A 20,670-nucleotide genomic window follows, 5' to 3' on the forward strand; every position below is an offset into this window, starting at 1 on the left:
TTTTTATTTCAGTCACAGTGGCTGAGGAACATTTCCAAACATAAGATGTCTGCGATCTGTCTCTCGCTTTTGTTTTTCGATCTGTGCAACCATTCTTCTCCTTACACCAGGTCAGCTATACCCATAAGTTGATAGAACTGGTTTACAGGGATAGGGCAAAGACATCTTGTAATAACATGTCCTATCTCGTTCACTGCCACTCTCATTTGTTTTACATGAGTAGAGTTTCCTCGAGCTGCTTACTCTGCGACAGAAGACACACAGGCAAAGCAGATGTACAAAGGACTGTGGGTTGCACTCCCTATTCGTTTTGTCAGCTTTCATATTATATTGTTCTGGGTGCCTATTTTCTACATCTACATACATACTCCAACAAGCCATCATATGGTGCTTGGTGGATGGTACCCTGTACCATTACTAGTCACTTCCTTTCCTATTTACACAGCATTCTGTATATGTGAGCTTGACTGTCAGGTATTTTATGTTAGTCCAGTGTGAGTGCTGATATCCGTTCCATGTTACATTAAGTTCTTTCTTTGTCTTTCTGCTGCACAGATGGATAGCACAGATTTTTTTTTTTCTTCTTCTTCAGGGTTGGGGTTTAGATGATTATTACTGTAAGAAACATCTAAGTTCTCGAGTGCTGCCACTAGTTTCTTTTCCATCCCTTTGAAAGTTTTGTCCTGAAAGGTGACACTGTATCATCTGTGTAGATAAAGGAATGAGTGTCTGGTTTAATAGTCCGGTCATTCATTTATGCATTAAACAGCAGTAGGGTGAGAACACTTCCTTGGGGAAGGCCATTTACATGACTCATTTTTATTTGTAGGTGAACAAAGAATCATCCATTTTGTAGTAAGCATAGGAAGAATTGTGCCAGTCTATACTCATTCACTGTATTGTATACTTTTGTTATCAGCTTCTTATGATTGTATCTTAGGTTGCTTTGAGATCAGTGAAAACCGTCTTCTGTATGTTGCAAGAGGGTCAGGATTTGACCACAGCATGACTTGCCGTGGCAAAAACCTGCTTGTTCTCTACTAATAACTTGATTTTCATAGACTGAAATGTGGCTAAGGTTCCTTCTTTGTAATACTTTAAGAAGTTGACATAGAGAAATAGGCTTGAAGGTTGTTGAATCTGTTCTGTTATTCCCAAGCTTTGGTAATGCAACAATCTTACCCTGCTGCAGATCCTACAGATTTAATTTTAAGAAGACATGGAAGAAGTCAGCAGGGTCCCTGGACACCTATGATATGATTAAAATGGAGACACTGAGGGTAGGATAAGTCTTGGTGGGTGGTGGTATTCTGATGTGGGAGTAGAAAGACAACAGGTTGGATAACTGTTGTTGATAGTACTCATATTTGGTCTGGAGAGCAAGGACTTCGGTTTGGAAGATAGGATGTAGGTAACTGTGTTCGCATGATATGAGTGAGTTATGGAGGAAACAGAGTTAGTTCAGAGATGTCTAGAAATCTGTTTTTGTAATACTGAGTTTGACAGATAGGGATTGGTGGAATTTGAAGACTTAACTGTATCGAAAAAAAGAGTGCATTTCTAGGAGGAGATTTTTATGGTTAGTCCATTTGGGGAGGAGGAGGGGGAGGGGAGAATTCTGTGAGTTAGTAGCATTCCAGGAACACCATGAAGGGGATTGAGTTATAGCTAGGAATACTGACATTTTAAATCAGAATGTGGGGATGAAGATGTGGTCAGTTTGTAATGAGATGTAGCTGTAAGGAGAGACACGGAATGTAAATGACTTCATGGAGTGATCATTGTGGTAGACACTGTAGGAGGACACTGAAGACAAAATATGAGATATGACAGTGAAAAGGTCTGTGGGAAACTATTTCAATTATTATTATATTGTTATACAAGCTCGTTTAGTAGACTTAATTTAGTGAACTGTGCACTGTGGTATGAGCAATTGAAATTGCTGTTTTTTGAGCCTCATTCATAGCTTGCTAGGTGTGGTGCTACAATACATGGAGGCTCTTATGGCAGAGCATGGCAACTTTATGAAAAAATTGCATGGTAAATTGAGTTATTTCTCTGTGACACTGTTAGTCGGCATTTACAAGGATCATTTTATAAATAATGCACGTGATTGTGAGACTAATAGTTTCATTACATAATAGTAGTGTTTTAGTTGCAGTTGAAGGCTTATGGAAGAAAAAGATAACAGTTCTTTGTCTCCTCTGAAGTGTACTATCTTTTAAGTAACATTGTCTTGAAGTGAGACCTGCATGAGTCTGTGGGGCTCATAGGTCAGACATTATCACTGAAACTTTACATGGCAAAACTCATCCAAGTTCTGCTGTGCTTCTGAATATGCTCACAATGAGTTAACAGTATGCCATGATACAGTAACACAGTGGTCATTGTGGTTATGTGAGCACAAACAGTGGTTTACAACCAGGAAACTTTGACACATTAATAAATAACAGTTAATTACTTAATTATTACAATCCATCCTTGATTTACACATTAATAAACGGTTGAAATGTAAAATCTGTGATGGGATGCTATTGTAAAAGATCATTCTGGAATTTGTGACAAAGTTTCTGATATCATGTGGGCTCCACAAATATCAGTATTCTGCTTCTACATCTACTTTTATACTCTGCAAAGTACTGTGAGGTGCATGGCAAAGGGTACTCTCCATTGTCCCAGTTATTAGGGTTTCTTCCAGTTCCATTCATGTATGGAGCATGGAAAGAATGATTCTTTGAATGCCTCTGTGCATGCAGTAATTATTGTAATCTTATCTTCACAGTTGCTATGTGAGCGTTACATAGGGGTTTATAGTATATTCCTAAAGTAATCATTCAAAGCTGGTTCTTGAAACTTTATTAATAGACCTTCTCGTTATAGTTTATGTCTATCTTCAGGAGTCTTCCATTTCTGTGCCCTCAGTTTCCCTGTGACACTCTCCCATGGATTAAACAAACCTGTGACCATTCATGTTGCTCTTCTCTGTATATGTTCAACATCCCTGTTAATCCTGATACAGGTCCCACACACTTGAGTAATATTCTAGAACTGTTCATGTGAGTGATTTATAAGCAAACTCCTTTGTAGATTGATTGCACTTTCCTAGTATTTTGCCAATCAACTGAAGTCTACCACCTGCTTTACCCACAATGAACCTGTATGATCACTCCATTTCATATCCCTACAAAGTGTTACACCCAGGTATTTGTAGGAGTTGGCTGATTCCAGCAGTGACTCATTGATATTATAGTCATAGGATACTACATTTTTCATTTTGTGAAGAGAAAAATTTTACCTTTCTGAACATTTAAAGCAAGTTGCCAATCTCTGCACAATTTTGAAATCTTATCAAGATCTGACTGAATATTTATGCACTTCATTCGGATAGTACTTCATTATAGATAACTGTGTTATCTGCAAAATGCCTGATTTTACTATTAATATTGTCTGCAAGGTCATTAAGATACAACATGAACAGCAAGGGTCCCAACGCACTTCCTTGGGGAACACCCAAAGTTACTTCTGCATCTGATGATGACTTTCTATCCAAGATAACATGTTGCATCCTTCCTACCAAAATGTTCTCAGTCCAGTCACAAATTTCAGTTGATACCCCATATTACTATACTTTTGACAATAAATGTAGGTGTGGTACTGAGTTAAATGCTTTCCGGAAATCAAGAAATATTGCATCTACCTTGTTGCCTTGATTGAAAGCTTTCAATATGTCGTGAGAGAAAAGTTCGAGGTGGGTTTCACGTGATCGATATTTTCAAAATCCTTGCTGGCTGGCATTGAGGAAGTCATTCTGTTCAAGGTACATCATAGAATACTTCTCGGGTGTGTGAGACCCATATCAGATAGGACTAACAGGGGGTGTTTAAGACATACAGAGAAGGGCAGCATGAATGGTCACGGTTTTGTTTAATCCATGGGAGCAGTGTGACAGAGAAACTGAGGGCACAGAAATGGAATGCTCTTGGAGATAGATGTGAACTATCCCAAGCTCAGAATATGTTCTAAGAACCTTCAACAAACAGATGTCAAGAATACTGGATGGTAGTTTTGTGAATCACTTCTACTACCCTTCTTGTAGATGGGTGTGACCTGTGCCTTTTTCCAAGAACTGGTCACAGTTTTTTGTTTGAGAGATCCACAATAGGTTATAGTTAGAAGAGGGGCTAAATCAGCCGCAAATTCAATATAGGATCTGACAGGCATTCCATCAGGTCCCCGAGCTTTGCTCAGTTTTAACGATTTCAGCTGTTTCTCAACACCACTGTTACTAATACTCATTTCCCTCATCTTTTCAGTGGTATGGGGATTAAATTGGGTCAATTCTCCTGGATTTGATAATGGAGTTAAGCATTTCAGCTTTTGCTTTACTATCCCCCATTTCAGTTCCTGTCTCATTCACTAGAAACTGGACACTTAACTTTGGTGCCAATAACAGCCTTTACATACAACCAGAATTTCTTTGGATTTTGTGAAAGATCACTTGACAGTATTCTACTACCATAGTCACTGAAGGCATCACATATTGCTCTTTTGACAGACAAAGGTGTTTCATTCAGTATCTCTCTATCTACAGCTTTACACTTTGTTTGACACCTTTTATGCAGTAATCTCCATTTTTTTTTAGAACTTCCTTTACAGTGACTGTATAGCATGGAGGTTCCCTCCGATTATGAACTATTCTACTGGGTACATATCTATCCAGTGCATAGTCAACTATTCTCATTGTGATGTGAAACTACTGATTTTTTTTTATCTAGTTTACTGAATATATACATCTTTTTACTTGTTTTAGTTGTGCTTTGTTCTTTAGTAATCACTGTTGCCACAACCTAATCATGTTCACCAATAGCAGTTTCGATGTGGACGTCCTCAAATTATTCAGGTCTATTTCTTGCCATTAGACCCAATATATTCAGGGTGTATACGATCTGGGATATCCGGGAGATACGGGAAAAAACCGGGAATCTTTTCGTCCGGGAGAAAACCGGGAAAAACCCACGAATTTTTTAGAATTCTGGGAATTTTTGATTGCTTTAGTTACCAGTTAAATTTTTGTGATTTTTACTGGTAAGAACCAATACTCTAACGAAAGATATTACTGTATCCTGCTTCTGCAGAATAATACTGCAGCAACAAAACATGAACGAGAAGGGGGGGGGGGGGGGGGGGGGGGAAACGAAAATAAAGCTTAAGTCACGAAGGAAATGCGCCATATACAACAACAAAACACAGTTCTCATACAAGCATCTGCCAACCAAAATGTGTCAAAGGCTTTAGAAGAATATGCAGTACTTCCTAACAACAAATTGCCTCTGATGAGCGTGACGTGACAGCTGTTTACATTAGATTCATTTGAGCAGTTGCGGGCGGGCTCTTGCGCATGTGCAGTTGAGTTGCGTATGAGTAGTACCTTCTCGCGCTTCTGGCTACAGATGTGTGACGGGCGCCACTATCCAAATTTCTCCGGTTCGGAAATATCGTAGATCTGGGGCTGATGCACAGAGCAGTCTGAGTTGTTGTGGGGAAGTGGGTAGCCCCACGTGACCTGTGTTTATGTTTAGTGATTTTGCTGTTTCCTCTTTGTTTATTGCTCTCACATTAAATGAAAACAAAACGGATTTCTGTGGCCGGGAGCTACCAAATGAATTAAAATACGTTCGCATAATTATGGAAGGCTAAAATATGTTTTTAGTTTCAGGCTTTATTTCTACCTTTCTGACAGTCAAGCATTAATTGCCTTGCAGAACAATGAAGTTATTTTTGTTGATTTGCTAAAGAGATTTGGCTTTTTTTAATCTTTTGTGCAGAGACAGTGAATTTATTTGAAACGAAGTGTTTAATTTCACAGTGTTGGCCAGTTTCTACTGTTCGCTGCATTTCAAGTGCACGTTTTCCATCTTCTAGCTCGTATGGCATTATGCCATAATAAAGAACCAAACATGAGATAATACAGTACTGGTACTCAAGAAAATTTACATCCGAATCTGCACATAACGATTGTGCACTTTAAGCCGAATTATGGATTATAGTATGGTTCACGAAATTCCGATGCTCTTGAAGTATCCTTTGATGTCTTGTTTCTTTTATGACATAATGCAAGATCTTTTAACGTAAATTCCGATGCTCTTGAAGTATCCTTTGATGTCTTGTTTCTTTTATGACATAATGCAAGATCTTTTAATGTTCTACACGTACGAAGATGCAGGCTTCCTGCGTCATCCTAGCTGCGCAGGCGCTGTGACGCCTGTTATCTGGCGCTCTCTGGCAACTGCTCTCATTTAAAAATCAACTCTTTGAGGACAACCATCTAGAAGAATTTCCAGCCCAGAAAATCAGACATATGTCATTATTAAAAATTTTACTGGCACATTTGTGTGATGTATCTTAAAGTGTAACACATGCAAAAAGATCAGCATTATATGTGGAAGCTTAGCTTCTCTTGCAGTTTATTGATCTTAGAGACCAACATTATGTATGAAAGCTTTGTTTTTCTTGTAGCAACACTATGTGTATTAGTTTAAACCATTAACTTTTTTTGTGTGTTCATGCTCCTTAAGAGTGATCTTGCTATTGGTTGACTGCATCATGTGTCCTGTGCTGTCATCAGCTGCCGAGATCACGTGACATGAGCCATGACTGGCTTACAAAACCGCATCGCAATCTCAATTTCATTGCCTTGGAAAGTAACATGCACTGTTTGGTGGAATTCGAATTTATACGTCCGTAACACAAAAAAATGCAGCGTACATGTTGCTGCACATCATAGATCGTTCCAAAGCGTATTTTTTTTCCACACTGGGTTTCGTTTTCTAAAGTGCCGGCAAATTCTACGTCTGTGTATAAAACCATAAACAATCTAAGGATTGATAAGTTTTACAGTGCCGAGGAAAAGTATACTGTCACTTAAAACGGAAAAAGTGTATTTTCACCCGGCAGAAAATGTATTTTCAACTGGGAAATCCGGGAATTTTTTTTCCTTGTCCATGTATACACCCTGATATTTCCATCATGAGTGGGGTTCCTAACTATATATTCTAGGGAATGCATTTAGTAATGTTTCACAGGATGTCTTGTCACGCCCAAATTCTAACCAATGATTCAAACCGAAGAGTAAATTCTGTGCAGTTGAACCTTCATAACTTTACAGCTGAACAGGAAAAGAGGCAGCTGGACCCTGCAGTCTTGTTGAAGTGAAGATTCTTCTGTTGAACTGTCACTATTGATGAAACATAGGTCAGAGACTCTGAGCAGAGTTCAAATTACAGTTTATTATGTGCATAGGCGTATCTTTTCTGTGACAAATAAATATGACAGAGTCAGTTGAAGGCTAAGCATACGTGAAGATCATCATGACAGAAAGAATTGCTTGTAAAATAAGTACCTTATCAGCATATTTCTGCAATTTATTTTCCCAAAACATGACCAGTGCCTTAAGACCAGGCTCTCATCCTTCACAAAAGTTATTGTTGGTGGTGTGGCGATTGCACACTCTAATCTTGTAAACCAGTAACACAACCAGTTTGTAGTTGCAACACTTCTTTATTGATTGCACATACACATGAATTCATCACCAGTAATAAACAATTAACAGCATTTGCATATCAAGGCCCTCTCCACAATTAGTATTTACAATATTAACCATCACACTTGTGACAACGGGCCCTTTATGTGCCGGTAACAACAACCAAAATAATAGATGAGATAGATAACGAAATGTTTACAATGTTGGCTATCACCTTTCTCACTCAGTTTTACACTTACTGAAAAGATAAAATTAATTTGATGCTATCAGACCTGAAGGGCACTAATAATTGTTCTGTTTACACTTAGCATTCTGCTACACTCAATGTCCAGAAGATTCTAAAATTTGTGCAAGCTTAAGGCAAAATTCCAATTTGATGAACATGTGATGGACGCGAGCAAACGTTAATCTATTACGATTTCACAAAAACACGATCCAAAGGGTGAACTTATACTCAACTTTGGGCAGTAGGAAATCTTCTGCCTAAAACAAGCCTCTCGTTGAATGGAATACAGAAATCGCGTGTTGATGGTGTCCGAATGGCCCTGAGTTCAAATTCTGAGATTTCCGTCACACTGCAAGCTCGCGGGGCGAGGTTTGCTTGCGTTGACCACTATACACGTTTCTGAAAACAGGAAAACGAGCGACCCCATTAAGTTTTATTTACATTCCCTCCGCAAACATGCCTTCGCCCTAGCCAGATTACGCTCCCATATTTTATTTTCTCAGGCTTGTCTGACATTTGGCATTACCCCCAAAGGCCTCACACTTAAAGTTCTCATCTCTGGCTGCAACCCTTCTTTCCATCAGTCCCTATACCAGTTCCAAACTGAACAATCCATTGCCCTCACCCACCTAATCCTTCACCTACACATCAACTCAGCCAATGATCAACTCCTATCCTTAATCATGTTCACCTCAATTTTTCCTCTCCCGCATCCACACCGGCTGTTCAAAGCATCCTCCTACAGGCCAACCGCAAATTAGAACAGCATGCCACCCTCCACCTCAAAAAACTATCCAATCTCCTGGTTTCCCACCTCTGAAAAGGCAACTCACTCACCCTTCACAACCTTTCCAGCAAACCTCAACCTCCTCTCATTGCACACAAACCCAGTCTCTCCCATCTACTCAATCTCCCACTTCCAGCTCCACTCCCTCCAAAACCTCAAAATTCCAGTCAACGCAATATGGAACCACAACACCCCAATTAAGTAGTTAACCTTTCCTCCAAACCTCTCTCCCAATCCGAAACCTCTGTCCTATCCAAAGGCCTCACCTTCAGCCCCACTCCCAGATTCAACCAAACAGCCCTCATCAAAGATTTACTGTCCTACACTCGTACTCTCTGCTGGAAATATCACTTTGCCACGAAGAAAAATGATCCTACTCGTACTCCTAATGATCCAACTCCCCAAGACACTATCCAAATTGAACCCTGCCTGGAACAGTTCCGTCCTCCGTCACAGCGGGACCCACCTCCTCTTCCTCAAAATCACCCTCTCCAAACCTTCCAGGAATTTCTGACTTCCAGCCTTGCTTCTCAAGCCCTCTTAAAAAACCTTAATCCTACTCCCAACATCACCACTGCTGAAACCCAAGCTATCCGTGATCTGAAGGCTGACCGATCCATCGTCATTCTTCCGGCGGACAAGGGTTCCATGACCGTGGTACTTGATCGTCGGGAGTATGTGGCTGAGGGACTGCGTCAGCTTTCAGACAACACCACATACAAAGTTTGCCAAGGTAATCCCATTCCTGAGGTCCAGGCGGAGCTTCAAGGAATCCTCAGAACCTTAGGCCCCCTACAAAACCTTTCACCTGACTCCATCAACCTCCTGACCCCACCGACACCCCGCACCCCTACCTTCTACCTTCTTCCTAAAATTCACAAACCCAATCATCCCGGCCGCCCCATTGTAGCTGGTTACCAAGCCCCCACAGAACGTATCTCTGCCTACGTAGATCAACACCTTCAACCCATTACATGCAGTCACCCATCCTTCATCAAAGACACCAACCACTTTCTCGAATGCCTGGAATCATTACCCAATCTATTACCCCCGGAAACCATCCTTGTAACCATTGATGCCACTTCCTTATACACAAATATTCCGCACGTCCAGGGCCTCGCTGCGATGGAGCACTTCCTTTCACGCCAATCACCTGCCACCCTACCTAAAACCTCTTTCCTCATTACCTTAGCCAGCTTCATCCTGACCCACAACTTCTTCACTTTTGAAGGCCAGACATACCAACAATTAAAGGGAACAGCCATGGGTACCAGGATGGCCCCCACGTAAGCCAACCTATTCATGGGTCACTTAGAGGAAGCCTTCTTGGTTACCCAGGCCTGCCAACCCAAAGTTTGGCACAGATTTATTGATGACATCTTCATGATCTGGACTCACAGTGAAGAAGAACTCCAAAATTTCCTCTCCAACCTCAACTCCTATGGTTCCATCAGATTCACCTGGTCCTACTCCAAATCCCATGCCACTTTCCTTGACGTTGACCTCCATCTGTCCAATGGGCAGCTTCACACGTCCGTCCACATCAAACCCACCAACAAGCAACAGTACCTCCATTATGACAGCTGCCACCCATTCCACATCAAATGGTCCCTTCCCTACAGCCTAGGTCTTCGTGGCAAACGAATCTGCTCCAGCCCGGAATCCCTAAACCATTACACCAACAACCTGAAAACAGCTTTCACATCCCGCAACTACCCTCCCGACCTGGTACAGAAGCAAATAACCAGAGCCACTTCCTCGTCCCTTCAAACCCAGAACCTCCCACAGAAGAACCACAAAAGTGCCCCACTTGTGACAGGATACTTTCCGGGACTGGATCAGACTCTGAATGTGGCTCTCCAGCAGGGATACGACTTCCTCAAATCCTGCCCTGAAATGAGATCCATCCTTCATGAAATCCTCCCCACTCCACCAAGAGCGTCTTTCCGCCGTCCACCTAATCTTCGTAACCTCTTAGTTCATCCCTATGAAATACCCAAACCACCTTCCTTACCCTCTGGCTCCTACCCTTGTAACCGCCCCCGGTGAAAAACCTGTCCAATGCACCCTCCCACCACCACCTACTCCAGTCCTGTAACCCGGAAGGTGTACACGATCAAAGGCAGAGCCACGTGTGAAAGCACCCACGTGATTTACCAACTGACCTGCCTACACTGTGAAGCTTTCTATGTGGGAATGACCAGCAACAAACTGTCCATTCGCATGAATGGACGCAGGCAGACAGGGTTTGTTGGTAATGAGGATCACCCTGTGGCTAAACATGCCTTGGTGCACGGCCAGCACATCTTGGCACAGTGTTACACCGTCCGGGTTATCTGGATACTTCCCACTAACACCAACCTGTTAGAACTCCGGAGATGGGAACTTGCCCTTCAGTATATCCTCTCTTCTCGTTATCCGCCAGGCCTCAACCTCCGCTAATTTCAAGTTGCCGCCACTCATACCTCACCTGTCTTTCAACAACATCTTTGCCTCTGTACTTCCGCCTCAACTGACATCTCTGCCCAAACTCTTTGCCTTTACAAATGTCTTCTTGTGTCTGTGTATGTGTGGATGGATATGTGTGTGTGTGCGCGAGTGTATACCTGTCCTTTTTTCCCCCCAAGGTAAGTCTTTCCGCTCCCAGGATTGGAATGACTCCTTACCCTCTCCCTTAAAACCCACATCCTTTCGTCTTTCCCTCTCCTTCCCTCTTTCCTGACGAAGCAACCATTGGTTGCGAAAGCTAGAATTTTGTGTGTATGTATGTGTTTGTTTGTGTTTCTATCGACCTGCCAGCAGTTTCGTATGGTAAGTCACATCATCTTTGTTTTTAAATATATTTTTCCCGCGTGGAATGTTTCCCTCTGTTATATGGAAACATTATATATATATATATATATATATATATATAATGGAAGGAAACATTCCACGTGGGAAAAATTATATATAAAAACAAAGGTCTATCGACCTGCCAGCGCTTTTGTTCGGTAAGTCACCTCATCTTTGTTTTTTTTTATATATATATATATATATATATATATATATATAAAAGCAATACATTAATATAAACATATTACAAGTTAACCAATGAACAGAATTAAGGAGCTTAGTTTCCTTTGATAAAAAAAAAAATCTAGACACTATGTGAAAAGATGTGTCAGTCCACACCCAATGACTTAAGTTCCACCTTACAAGATAATCTGTCTTTGCTGAATGGCTGACACCACATAAATCAAACATGCAGTACCTAACGTGACAATCAATTTTCAGATAGGTATTTGAAATTGCAATAGAAAACTAATGTCACTTCAGTAGGTCGCTAATGCAATATGCACGGCCCCTATGGCCACAGACCAAAATATACACGGCATCTCTCCAACTATCAAACACTATGTGACCTATATTTATCATGGCCACTTGCCGTCGATACACACAAGAAATTATTAAGAAATAACAACTACCACTAATTCGTAAAACCAGAAAATTCTAAATCTATAACTAAATTATGAAATGACGTTCAAGTGAACCAGCTACCTTCAGCGTGCCACTAAGCACCAAATCCAAACTTACAAATGCGAGGTGCTATTTCTAACCACTTTAGTAACACAATTTAATGGCCATTCCAGAACATAACTCGCCTCGCCACCACTGCAGTGAATGTTTTACTGGCCACTAGCATGAGCAACTGCAACAGTCAACAGTCCTTAAGTACACAATAATATTCGCTATATATAGAAGGAAGAACCCACCATGAAAACTTGCTGATTAATTTTATTTTCTTCATGTGAAATTCACACGCCATCCATCTACATAGCTCTCGAGGTATTAGCAAATCCTGGTCGCCACCGGCCAGCCGTGTCAATACAACTTTAATACTTTCCGGCAGTGTCCCATGCTTCTTCGTTGCTCCAACTCAACAGGTCCTCACGGCTTACGGCTGTGCCACATGACATGGTGTCACCAACCCCCCACAATGACAACATCGAAAGCACGTCACGTCACAGACTGACTCGGCTTATGCGTGGACCCACTCTCCTCGACTTGCGCATGTGGGCTACCATAAATAGCCTGCCTCAAAGATGCAAAGAGAACAAGGCACAGGGACAATGATCAAAGATGGATGTAAGAATCGATATCGTCTGGCGCCAGAAACCCACCGGCTCAATTTCCCCACCACAAAGATGACGGGAGGGGGGAGTTGTGTTAGGAACTGCGGCAGACTATGGGGTACCCCGGTTCCCAAGTTTAACCTGTTTGAGATGCACCCTGGAATTATGGCCAGGCGAGAGATCGTTGACTACAAGATTGACCGGACTAAGGATTTTCACTATCCGGCACGGGCCCCTGAATCGTGGCATAAGCTTGTCTTTCGGACCAAACCCGGTTCCGCCAGCAACATCCCTGATGAACACGAGATCCCCGACCTTACCCTGAAAGGGGTGCCTACCTTTGTTATACTGAGCTGCTTGGCGCCGGTGGGCCAGATCAATGCTATTTTTAGCCCATTTCCAATTTTCCCGCAAACTCACCGGAGCAACCTGGCATGGAAGGAGGTCATTAATGTCCCGTAAAATGGAGAGAGGAGAGTTCGGGACATAAGCAAATATTTAACGGCTAGACGCAGTGCCTGTGGACTCATGCCTGGCAGAGTTGAAGGCTTGGTTTAGCCAGGGTAAGGTAGCATTCCAATGTGTAAGTGTTCGTGAATGATTAATGCAGAGAGCAGCCTTCAAATTCCGATTGACACGCTCCGCAAAGGATGCCTTTGGATAATAGGGAGTAGTTGTGATGTGTTTGATCCCATTAGCAAAGCAAAACCCTTTGAACACTTTACATAAGAAGGTGGGAGCATTGTCACTGACTAAGCTTTTTGGAGGTCCAAACCAGGAGATGATCCTAGACAGCTGTTGCACTGTAATTTCGGCACCTCTGAACCATGTGAAACAATTATGGAGGTCTGGTAAAGGTACTGACTCTAGCATGACCTTCTGGTTTAAGGAGCGGTAATCAACCACGGCCCGATAGTCACTGCTCTGTCCCTTGGGAACGAAAAAAACAGGCAAAGCATAGGGAGAAGTTGGATACCTAATGACCCCATCCTGTAACATGTGATCGATCTCCTCACGTAATATTTTCATTTTGGGTAGGGAAAGACAGTAAGTTGCATGGCGCACCGGAACACTATCAGTCAGCATTATATTATACTTAATTAAATTCGTCATTCCCAGTCTGGTGGTCAGGACCTGGGGATAATCATCCACCAACCACTTCACCTACCGAGCTTGGTCGAGATCTAAGTGAGATACCTCCACCTGCTCTGCGTCCTCGGTCACCGTGTGCACCTCACTCACATGATTGCATCTACAAAAGCTAATTTTGCAATCAGGCCGGAACTTGAAATAAAATGTCCCCTCTGAATAGTCTAATACCAGCTGTGTTGCCTGAATGAAATCACACCCTAGAATGAGAGGGGTGTTCAATCCGTCAGCTATCAGTAATGAGATCGGCCAAGAAAACCCTTGTACAGACACCTTAACTCTTACCTCCCCCAAGACAGGCAACTCTTGCCCATTGGCCACATGACATCTGTACTTGCCAGGACGAAGGTTAGAAAATCTCTACAAACGCCTAAACTCCAGGTACCACAGCTTATCTACCAAAGATTGGGAACTCGAATCAAGCAGGTCACAGATCGGCTCATTTCCCAGAGACGCACACACGTAAGGGAAGTGGGAAATGGACGATTACCCCACAAACTGGCAGTCACCCGGCCCTTTCCTAGTCAGCCGCCGCCTCACCCCCCCCCCCCCCCCCCCCCCTACTTTGGCGTCACTTAGACGCACGTTCACGACACTGCACCGGGTGCTCTCAGACAGGGAGCTTGACAGCGGAAACAGCATCGGACGTTAGACACGTTCTGCATAAGGTTCGTCGGCACCTGTGGCTCGTTGATTCGTGGGGAGCGAGTTTCGGAGACTAAGTTTTGTCTCTGCTCATCAGCAAATGTTAAGGCATCCACCATATTAATCAGACTGTGGAGTTGTTGGAAACTACCCGGCCTTTCTGGCAAAACTAACTGTATGCGGTATTGCGGGCGAATTCCCTCCAGTATGCGGTTAACACAATCCTGCTCCAAAACAGTTAACCCCAGAGCGATTACTGCTACCCGTATATGCTCAAAATAGTCACTTAAACTTTCATTACTAGCCTGAACTCGCCAGTAAAATTTTTGCTCTAGAGCCACCCTCATACGTCTCGACAACCTACTATCAATTTCCCGCTGTTGAAGTTGTGTCAACGAACCCTCACCTTGTAAGACTTCTGCCACCAAACTACTAAGTCAGCCTTTCGTCACTGGGTACAAGGTGGCCAGCACAAGGGAATTGGAAACATGCAAGGCATCAGCATTCATCTGCAACTTCACAGTAATCCACAAGAATGACTGAATTTGGTCTAAGTTGTTTATAGCTAATTCAGTAATCCCTTGTAACAATCCACGGAGAGGGTGGGGTAGCTTAGAGAACTGATTTGACAACTACACCTGCGCATCCACTACAGGGTGCGTTTGGTGCGCGCTACTATCTGACCCTGCAGTTCGAGTACTCTGTCCAAGAAGATCGCCTCCACTGCCCAAAGATAACACCAGGGCCCGTGAATGCAATGCCTGCAATTTGTCTTTGAGGTGAGCAAATGACTTAAGGACGGGCGGAGCTACGCCTATTGTGGCTAAATTGATAAGACAAGAGTTGTAATGGGCTAGGTGGGCCTGAATGCGATACAACTGTTTAGGAGTAGGTGGATCAAGCTCAAAAAGGGAAATAGTTGCCGCTAATTCAGCCAGGGAAGTAGATAGACAATAAAGAAACTGACTCCGATTGGTGAAAATGTCCTTGGACAACAACACTGGAGTGTCAGCTGCGACATGAAGTCGGGCCGATAAATCGCTACGCTGCCCTCGGTTGACAAGTTGCGTATACGTAACTCGTGCACTCGATGATCCCGACGCAAATATGCGTTGCCAGGGTAGATTCGACTGGCCATGGTGACAAGAAAGTTCTGAAAGCAGCAAGTCCGCAGTATTAACAAAAGACAAGTCAGAAAAGAGACAAAAGAAACAATATAAGGCGAAGTGTAGCAACTACAAAGAGACTAAAGCCATCAGCAGAAAGAGTGCTCTACTACCATTGGCATGGCGATTGCACACTCTAACCTTATATACCAGTAACACAACCAGTTTGTAGTTGCAAAACTTCTATATTGATTACACATACACATGAATTCATCACCAGTAATAATCAATTAACAACATTTGCATATCAAAGCCCTCTCCTCAATTAGTATTTACAATATTAACCGCCACACTTGTGACAACGGCCCCTTTACGTGCCAGTAACAGGGACAAATTCAGAGTGTACAATCCCTTTGATGTCAAAAAAAAAAAAAAAAAAACAGATCAACACCGTTTTCACATTCGATTTAACTTGTTGAGCTTTTTTTGATCGAGGTGAGCCAGGTGACTTCCATTGTGATGATTGTTGTTTACTTTCTGGATCGTACCCATAGCACCATGACTCATCACCTGTAATGATTTTGTTGAAAAAATGTGGATCATCTTTGAACGCGTCCTTCACTTCGAGACAGGCTTGAATGCGACGATCCCTTTGATCTCCGGTAAGAAGCTTCGGCACAAATTTTGCTGCCACTCTTCGCATCCCCAAATTGATGACCAAGATACGCTGAATTGAGCTCCAGGACAACCCGGACAATTTCTCAAGTTGGTCGATGGTCCTGCGTCGACCTTCACTGGTGAGATCACGGATTTTGTTGATTTTTTTAAACCGAGAAAACCACTCATGCACTTGTGTTTTACTAAGAGCATGGTCTTTGTAGGCTGTTTGAATCATCGCAACAGCTTCTTCTGCATTCTTGCCAAGCAAGAAACAAAACTTCACTGCCGCACATTGTTCGTAAGAACTAGCCATTTCCTCGTGTCACGTCTGCACTGTACGCATACTCAAAGAACTTCCAAAGAAACCACACTTCTCACTGTTGGGTGACGCTGCATGGCATGGCATGGAAAGTACTACCTCATACTGCCTATATTTTGGATTAGAATCCATCATACTTTGAGTTATTTCTTAACTTGAAACACCCTGTGTGGGGATGTCATGCTTCTTCTTTGGAAGATCTTCCTACCACTGTTGTTATGAACCACTTGACATATAAACAGAGATGTTGTCTTTGATAGAATAACAAAGTTGGACACTTGTAATACCAACAATTCTTTTCGTGTGAAAAAAATATGATGATGACTGAGCTTTCATTGGTAAAACAACAGATTATTTACATACTGCTTAATATTTCAGATGATGCTTCTCCAGCGAGTTCTGTCTCGCAGGACACGAGACACAATGCCGAGTCCATCATACCTGGAGCTGTTGCCCACAAACAAGAGGAACTTAGCCAGTTACTTCTGGAACAATGTCACTGAAACTCTTGCAAAAAAGTTGAATCAAACTGCTGAAGGTATGGTGAAGTTTCAGGTTTTGTTACAGGTAGTAGAAAGGTTCAAAAACACTGATCATATTCATTTCATGAATTGAAGTTCTTTTCTCTGTTGCAACATAGTACTTATTTAAGTCCTAGATGCATTTTATCTTTTATATAAAAAGCATCTTCAAGGGATTTGTCTCCTGTATCAATATAGTTTTGAAATTTGCTGACAGGTTAAAAGATTCTTGCCAAGAAGTTTCGAATCAGTACAGACTCCATTGCACCAAGAAAATTCATTCTAGTGTAATACTGTTTTACCTATAATACACATAGATCCAAATAGTTCACCCCGTAATTTACACCTCAATACAATGTTACTTAAAGTTACTTGTCTGTCCTGCCAAAATCTGCATTTCGTCTCGTCTGATCATAGGTTACAGGGTACACTTCCATTTCACATAAGTGACATGGACATTCACCTTCTAACCTAAGACCAGGTGAGAGAAAGTTCCCCGAGTGCCCCATTCTGCTCTCTCACGATGTCTAATAACTAGATACGGAGCAGCCAGCAGTAGGGGCAGCACAGTGCACCTAATATGAAAAACATGTTTTTGGGGGTATCCGGATACATTTGATCACATAGTGTAGTTCATGATTTTGCACCACCCCAAAAATGAGCGTTCAGTTGTTAAACTACACTATTGGGCTTTGCTGACATGAAATGTCATAGATCTTATTTATTCACATTACTCAGACATTGTACCATTTTTACATATATCAAAATGTGCATTACCATTAAACAGTGACAACTTGTGGACCACAAGTACTTGAACAATTTACCGTTTTTAGTCAACTTTATTTGAACAGTTAGATGAACAGAATGAAATATATATAGTTTCTGTGGTAATGCTATGTAGTTATACTTCAGGTAATCCTAGACATACATCGCCATCACTCACGTTATATCAGCAAAAAATAACCAACAAAAAAGTTTTTTGGGCCAGTGAGCTTGTAGATCTACTAATTGTAGTTGTTATTTTCTTCCAAGTTTTGTCATATTATATGGAACTTATTTAATTTGATATATGTTGTAGAAGTTAGCACCAATCTATACACTATGCAGCTTTGATAAATGAATATAAATATATAACTTTTAAAATTGGATACAATTCTATTAAAACTGTCTTTCTTCATACATAATATGTCAATGTTTGTTTATGCTTTTGTAGGTTCCTCATTTCTAAAACAGGCTCTTGAAGGTGAATACCCCAAGTTTCTTCGGCTGTACCTAGATCTGTGCAAGCGACTGCAAACAAATAAAATGAGTGTTATGGATCAGGCTGAGCCTACTATGATCAGTGAGGTGCCCTCCAAAGGCACAAAATCCACAGTGAGCTTTCCTGTCAAGTAAGTGTCACAACAGCGGCATAGAGCACATGTTATACAAAGAAAACTTTTATACATTTTTGCATGATATTCCTACCATGAATACCTTCCTTACAAAGTAAGTTCCACATGTGTTGATATTTTGCACAGAATATAATATTGTGTGTGTTGTTAACTCTGTGTCCACAGGGCACTGTGATGTTGTGAGGTGGCTGTTAACACAAAATTTGGTGTTCTCGGATTTGATAGTGTAGCCACTTTGTCAAGGAGCAAGTGATATGGCACAGTAGTTAAGACACTGGAATCATGTCTGGAACGGTGGTGATTCAAATTCCCATACAGCCATCCAGATTTAAGTCTTCTATTGTTTTCGTAGATAACTTGAGGCAAATGCCAGGATAGTTTCACTGAAAAGTGCACAGCTGACTTCCTTATCCATCTCACTATAATCCGATCTTGTGTTCGATTGATGACCTTATTGTCTTAGCAACATTTAACTCCTAATCAATGTCCCATCCTTTTCCTTCAGGTTGTGACAGACTGTCATCTGTATAAAACTGTCTGTCATTAATACATTTCCTGACAAAAATAATAAAGTATCTTGAAGACGTGGTCAGATATCAGTGTAGATCTGTACATGTAGACACCATTGTATTGGGTATATAAATTATTAGAGTTACAATTCTCTGTGACAGCTAGAATGGCCACTAGACTGCATTTATTGTTGTAGTATTGTTCATCATTAGTGTTGTTACCAGGCCTGACAGGGTACATAAAGGGTATGAACAGTGCCAGATATTGAGTGATCTGTGTGAAGGACACGTAAATGCCGCATACTTATGTGAGACAGGGTTATCAGCAGTTGACAGAGCTTAAAAGAGGCCTCATTGTGGGTATCCATTTGGCCATGTGGTTGAATTGTGCAATATCCAGATTTAATTGTGCAATATCCAGATTTGTGGGGCATTTGGATGTGAAATTGGATTGATGTTGAACTGCATGGAAATTTCAGGGCAGTGTTAAGGGAGAAATGTGTTGTGCGTGTGGTTCTCTCCCGAAGATAGGATGGAGGACTATGGCAGCAGAAGGTGGTCATGATGAGGAGATGATAACATCTTTATTAATTTATACAACTTGGACTCCCATTGTAACTGGTCCATTTTGGCTGTGGACAGGCATGGCAGTGAATACAACCCAGCTAGTATAATGCATATGGGCTGGTCCAGGTGGGCTTGAATGCTGCTTTTGCTCAGTGACTTGACAGGAGTTGTGGCAGTGGTGTGTACTTGACAGGAGTTGTGGCAGTGGTGTGAACTTGACAGGAGTTGTGGCAGTGGTGTGTCACACCGAATTATCTGGATTTAAGCCAGTGAACAGCTGTATTGGCAGTGGGTCAAACTGCAGTTCTTCCTGGTGACCAGCCTGGTTTCATCACGCAGAGGGATGTGATGCGAAAATTGTAGAAGTCCATCAAGCTCAAGGGTTGCAGACAGGCCCCTGACTGACTCCACTGTGCGACCTAATTACTATCCTGGCGCTCCACCGTTAGCTCCAAGTCCCAGTTAATGTCCTCCCTTTACAGCAGGCACACTAGTCATCAGTGTTCCAGTCAACTATGTCCGGCCACCAGAAGGTAAGATCGTGTTTGTACCTAAAGCTTTTCGTAACCCCTTGAAATCTGTGTGCCATCTGAAAGCAAGTAAAGGAATCTTTACAATGTTCTGTGTCATCCTGCACCATTGATTGGAGACAAACAGTAGTAAGACTAGGGAATTCAGTCCCATATGTAGGTTGCATGGAGAGCTGCATCAAACCAGTCTTTGGACTGAAGACTACAACAACAACAACTACAACAACAACATGTAGGCTGCCATTAACACCACAACACAAATGTCTATATTTGGAGTGGTGCTGTGACAGGGAAGCATAGACTGCCGATGAATGGCATCACGTTATGTTCAGTGAAGAATCATGATCCTGCACTACTCTAGATGACCATTGTTGTCAAATATGGTGGCAACATGGGAAGAGGTCCCATTCTTCAAATATTTTGAAGAGGTACAGTGGTGTTACTCTTGGCATCATGGTATGGGGAAACATTGGGTGTGACCTCAGGTCATAGCAGGTGGTGACTGAGGGAACCATTTTAGCACAACTGTATATCACAGACATTGTGTGTTCTTGTGTTTCATCTTATGCAACAGTATCATGGTGCTACTTTTCATTAGCACAATG

At 42.0% G+C, this 20,670-nt stretch overlaps 1 protein-coding gene across 1 annotated transcript in view; it reads left to right on the top strand.

Annotated features, from left to right (window-relative positions):
- LOC124712013 (conserved oligomeric Golgi complex subunit 5) overlaps nt 1-20,670 on the top strand; it is a 151,341-nt gene that overhangs the window by 91,174 nt on the left and 39,497 nt on the right. The window contains exons 8-9 of the mRNA XM_047242305.1: nt 16,923-17,082; nt 18,279-18,456. Of these exons, the coding sequence (XP_047098261.1) occupies nt 16,923-17,082; nt 18,279-18,456 (338 nt within the window). The remainder of the gene's footprint in view (nt 1-16,922; nt 17,083-18,278; nt 18,457-20,670) is intronic.

Source organism: Schistocerca piceifrons, chromosome 8, assembly GCF_021461385.2.
Source record: "Schistocerca piceifrons isolate TAMUIC-IGC-003096 chromosome 8, iqSchPice1.1, whole genome shotgun sequence".
In the NCBI taxonomy this organism is placed as follows: Eukaryota; Metazoa; Arthropoda; class Insecta; order Orthoptera; family Acrididae; genus Schistocerca; species Schistocerca piceifrons.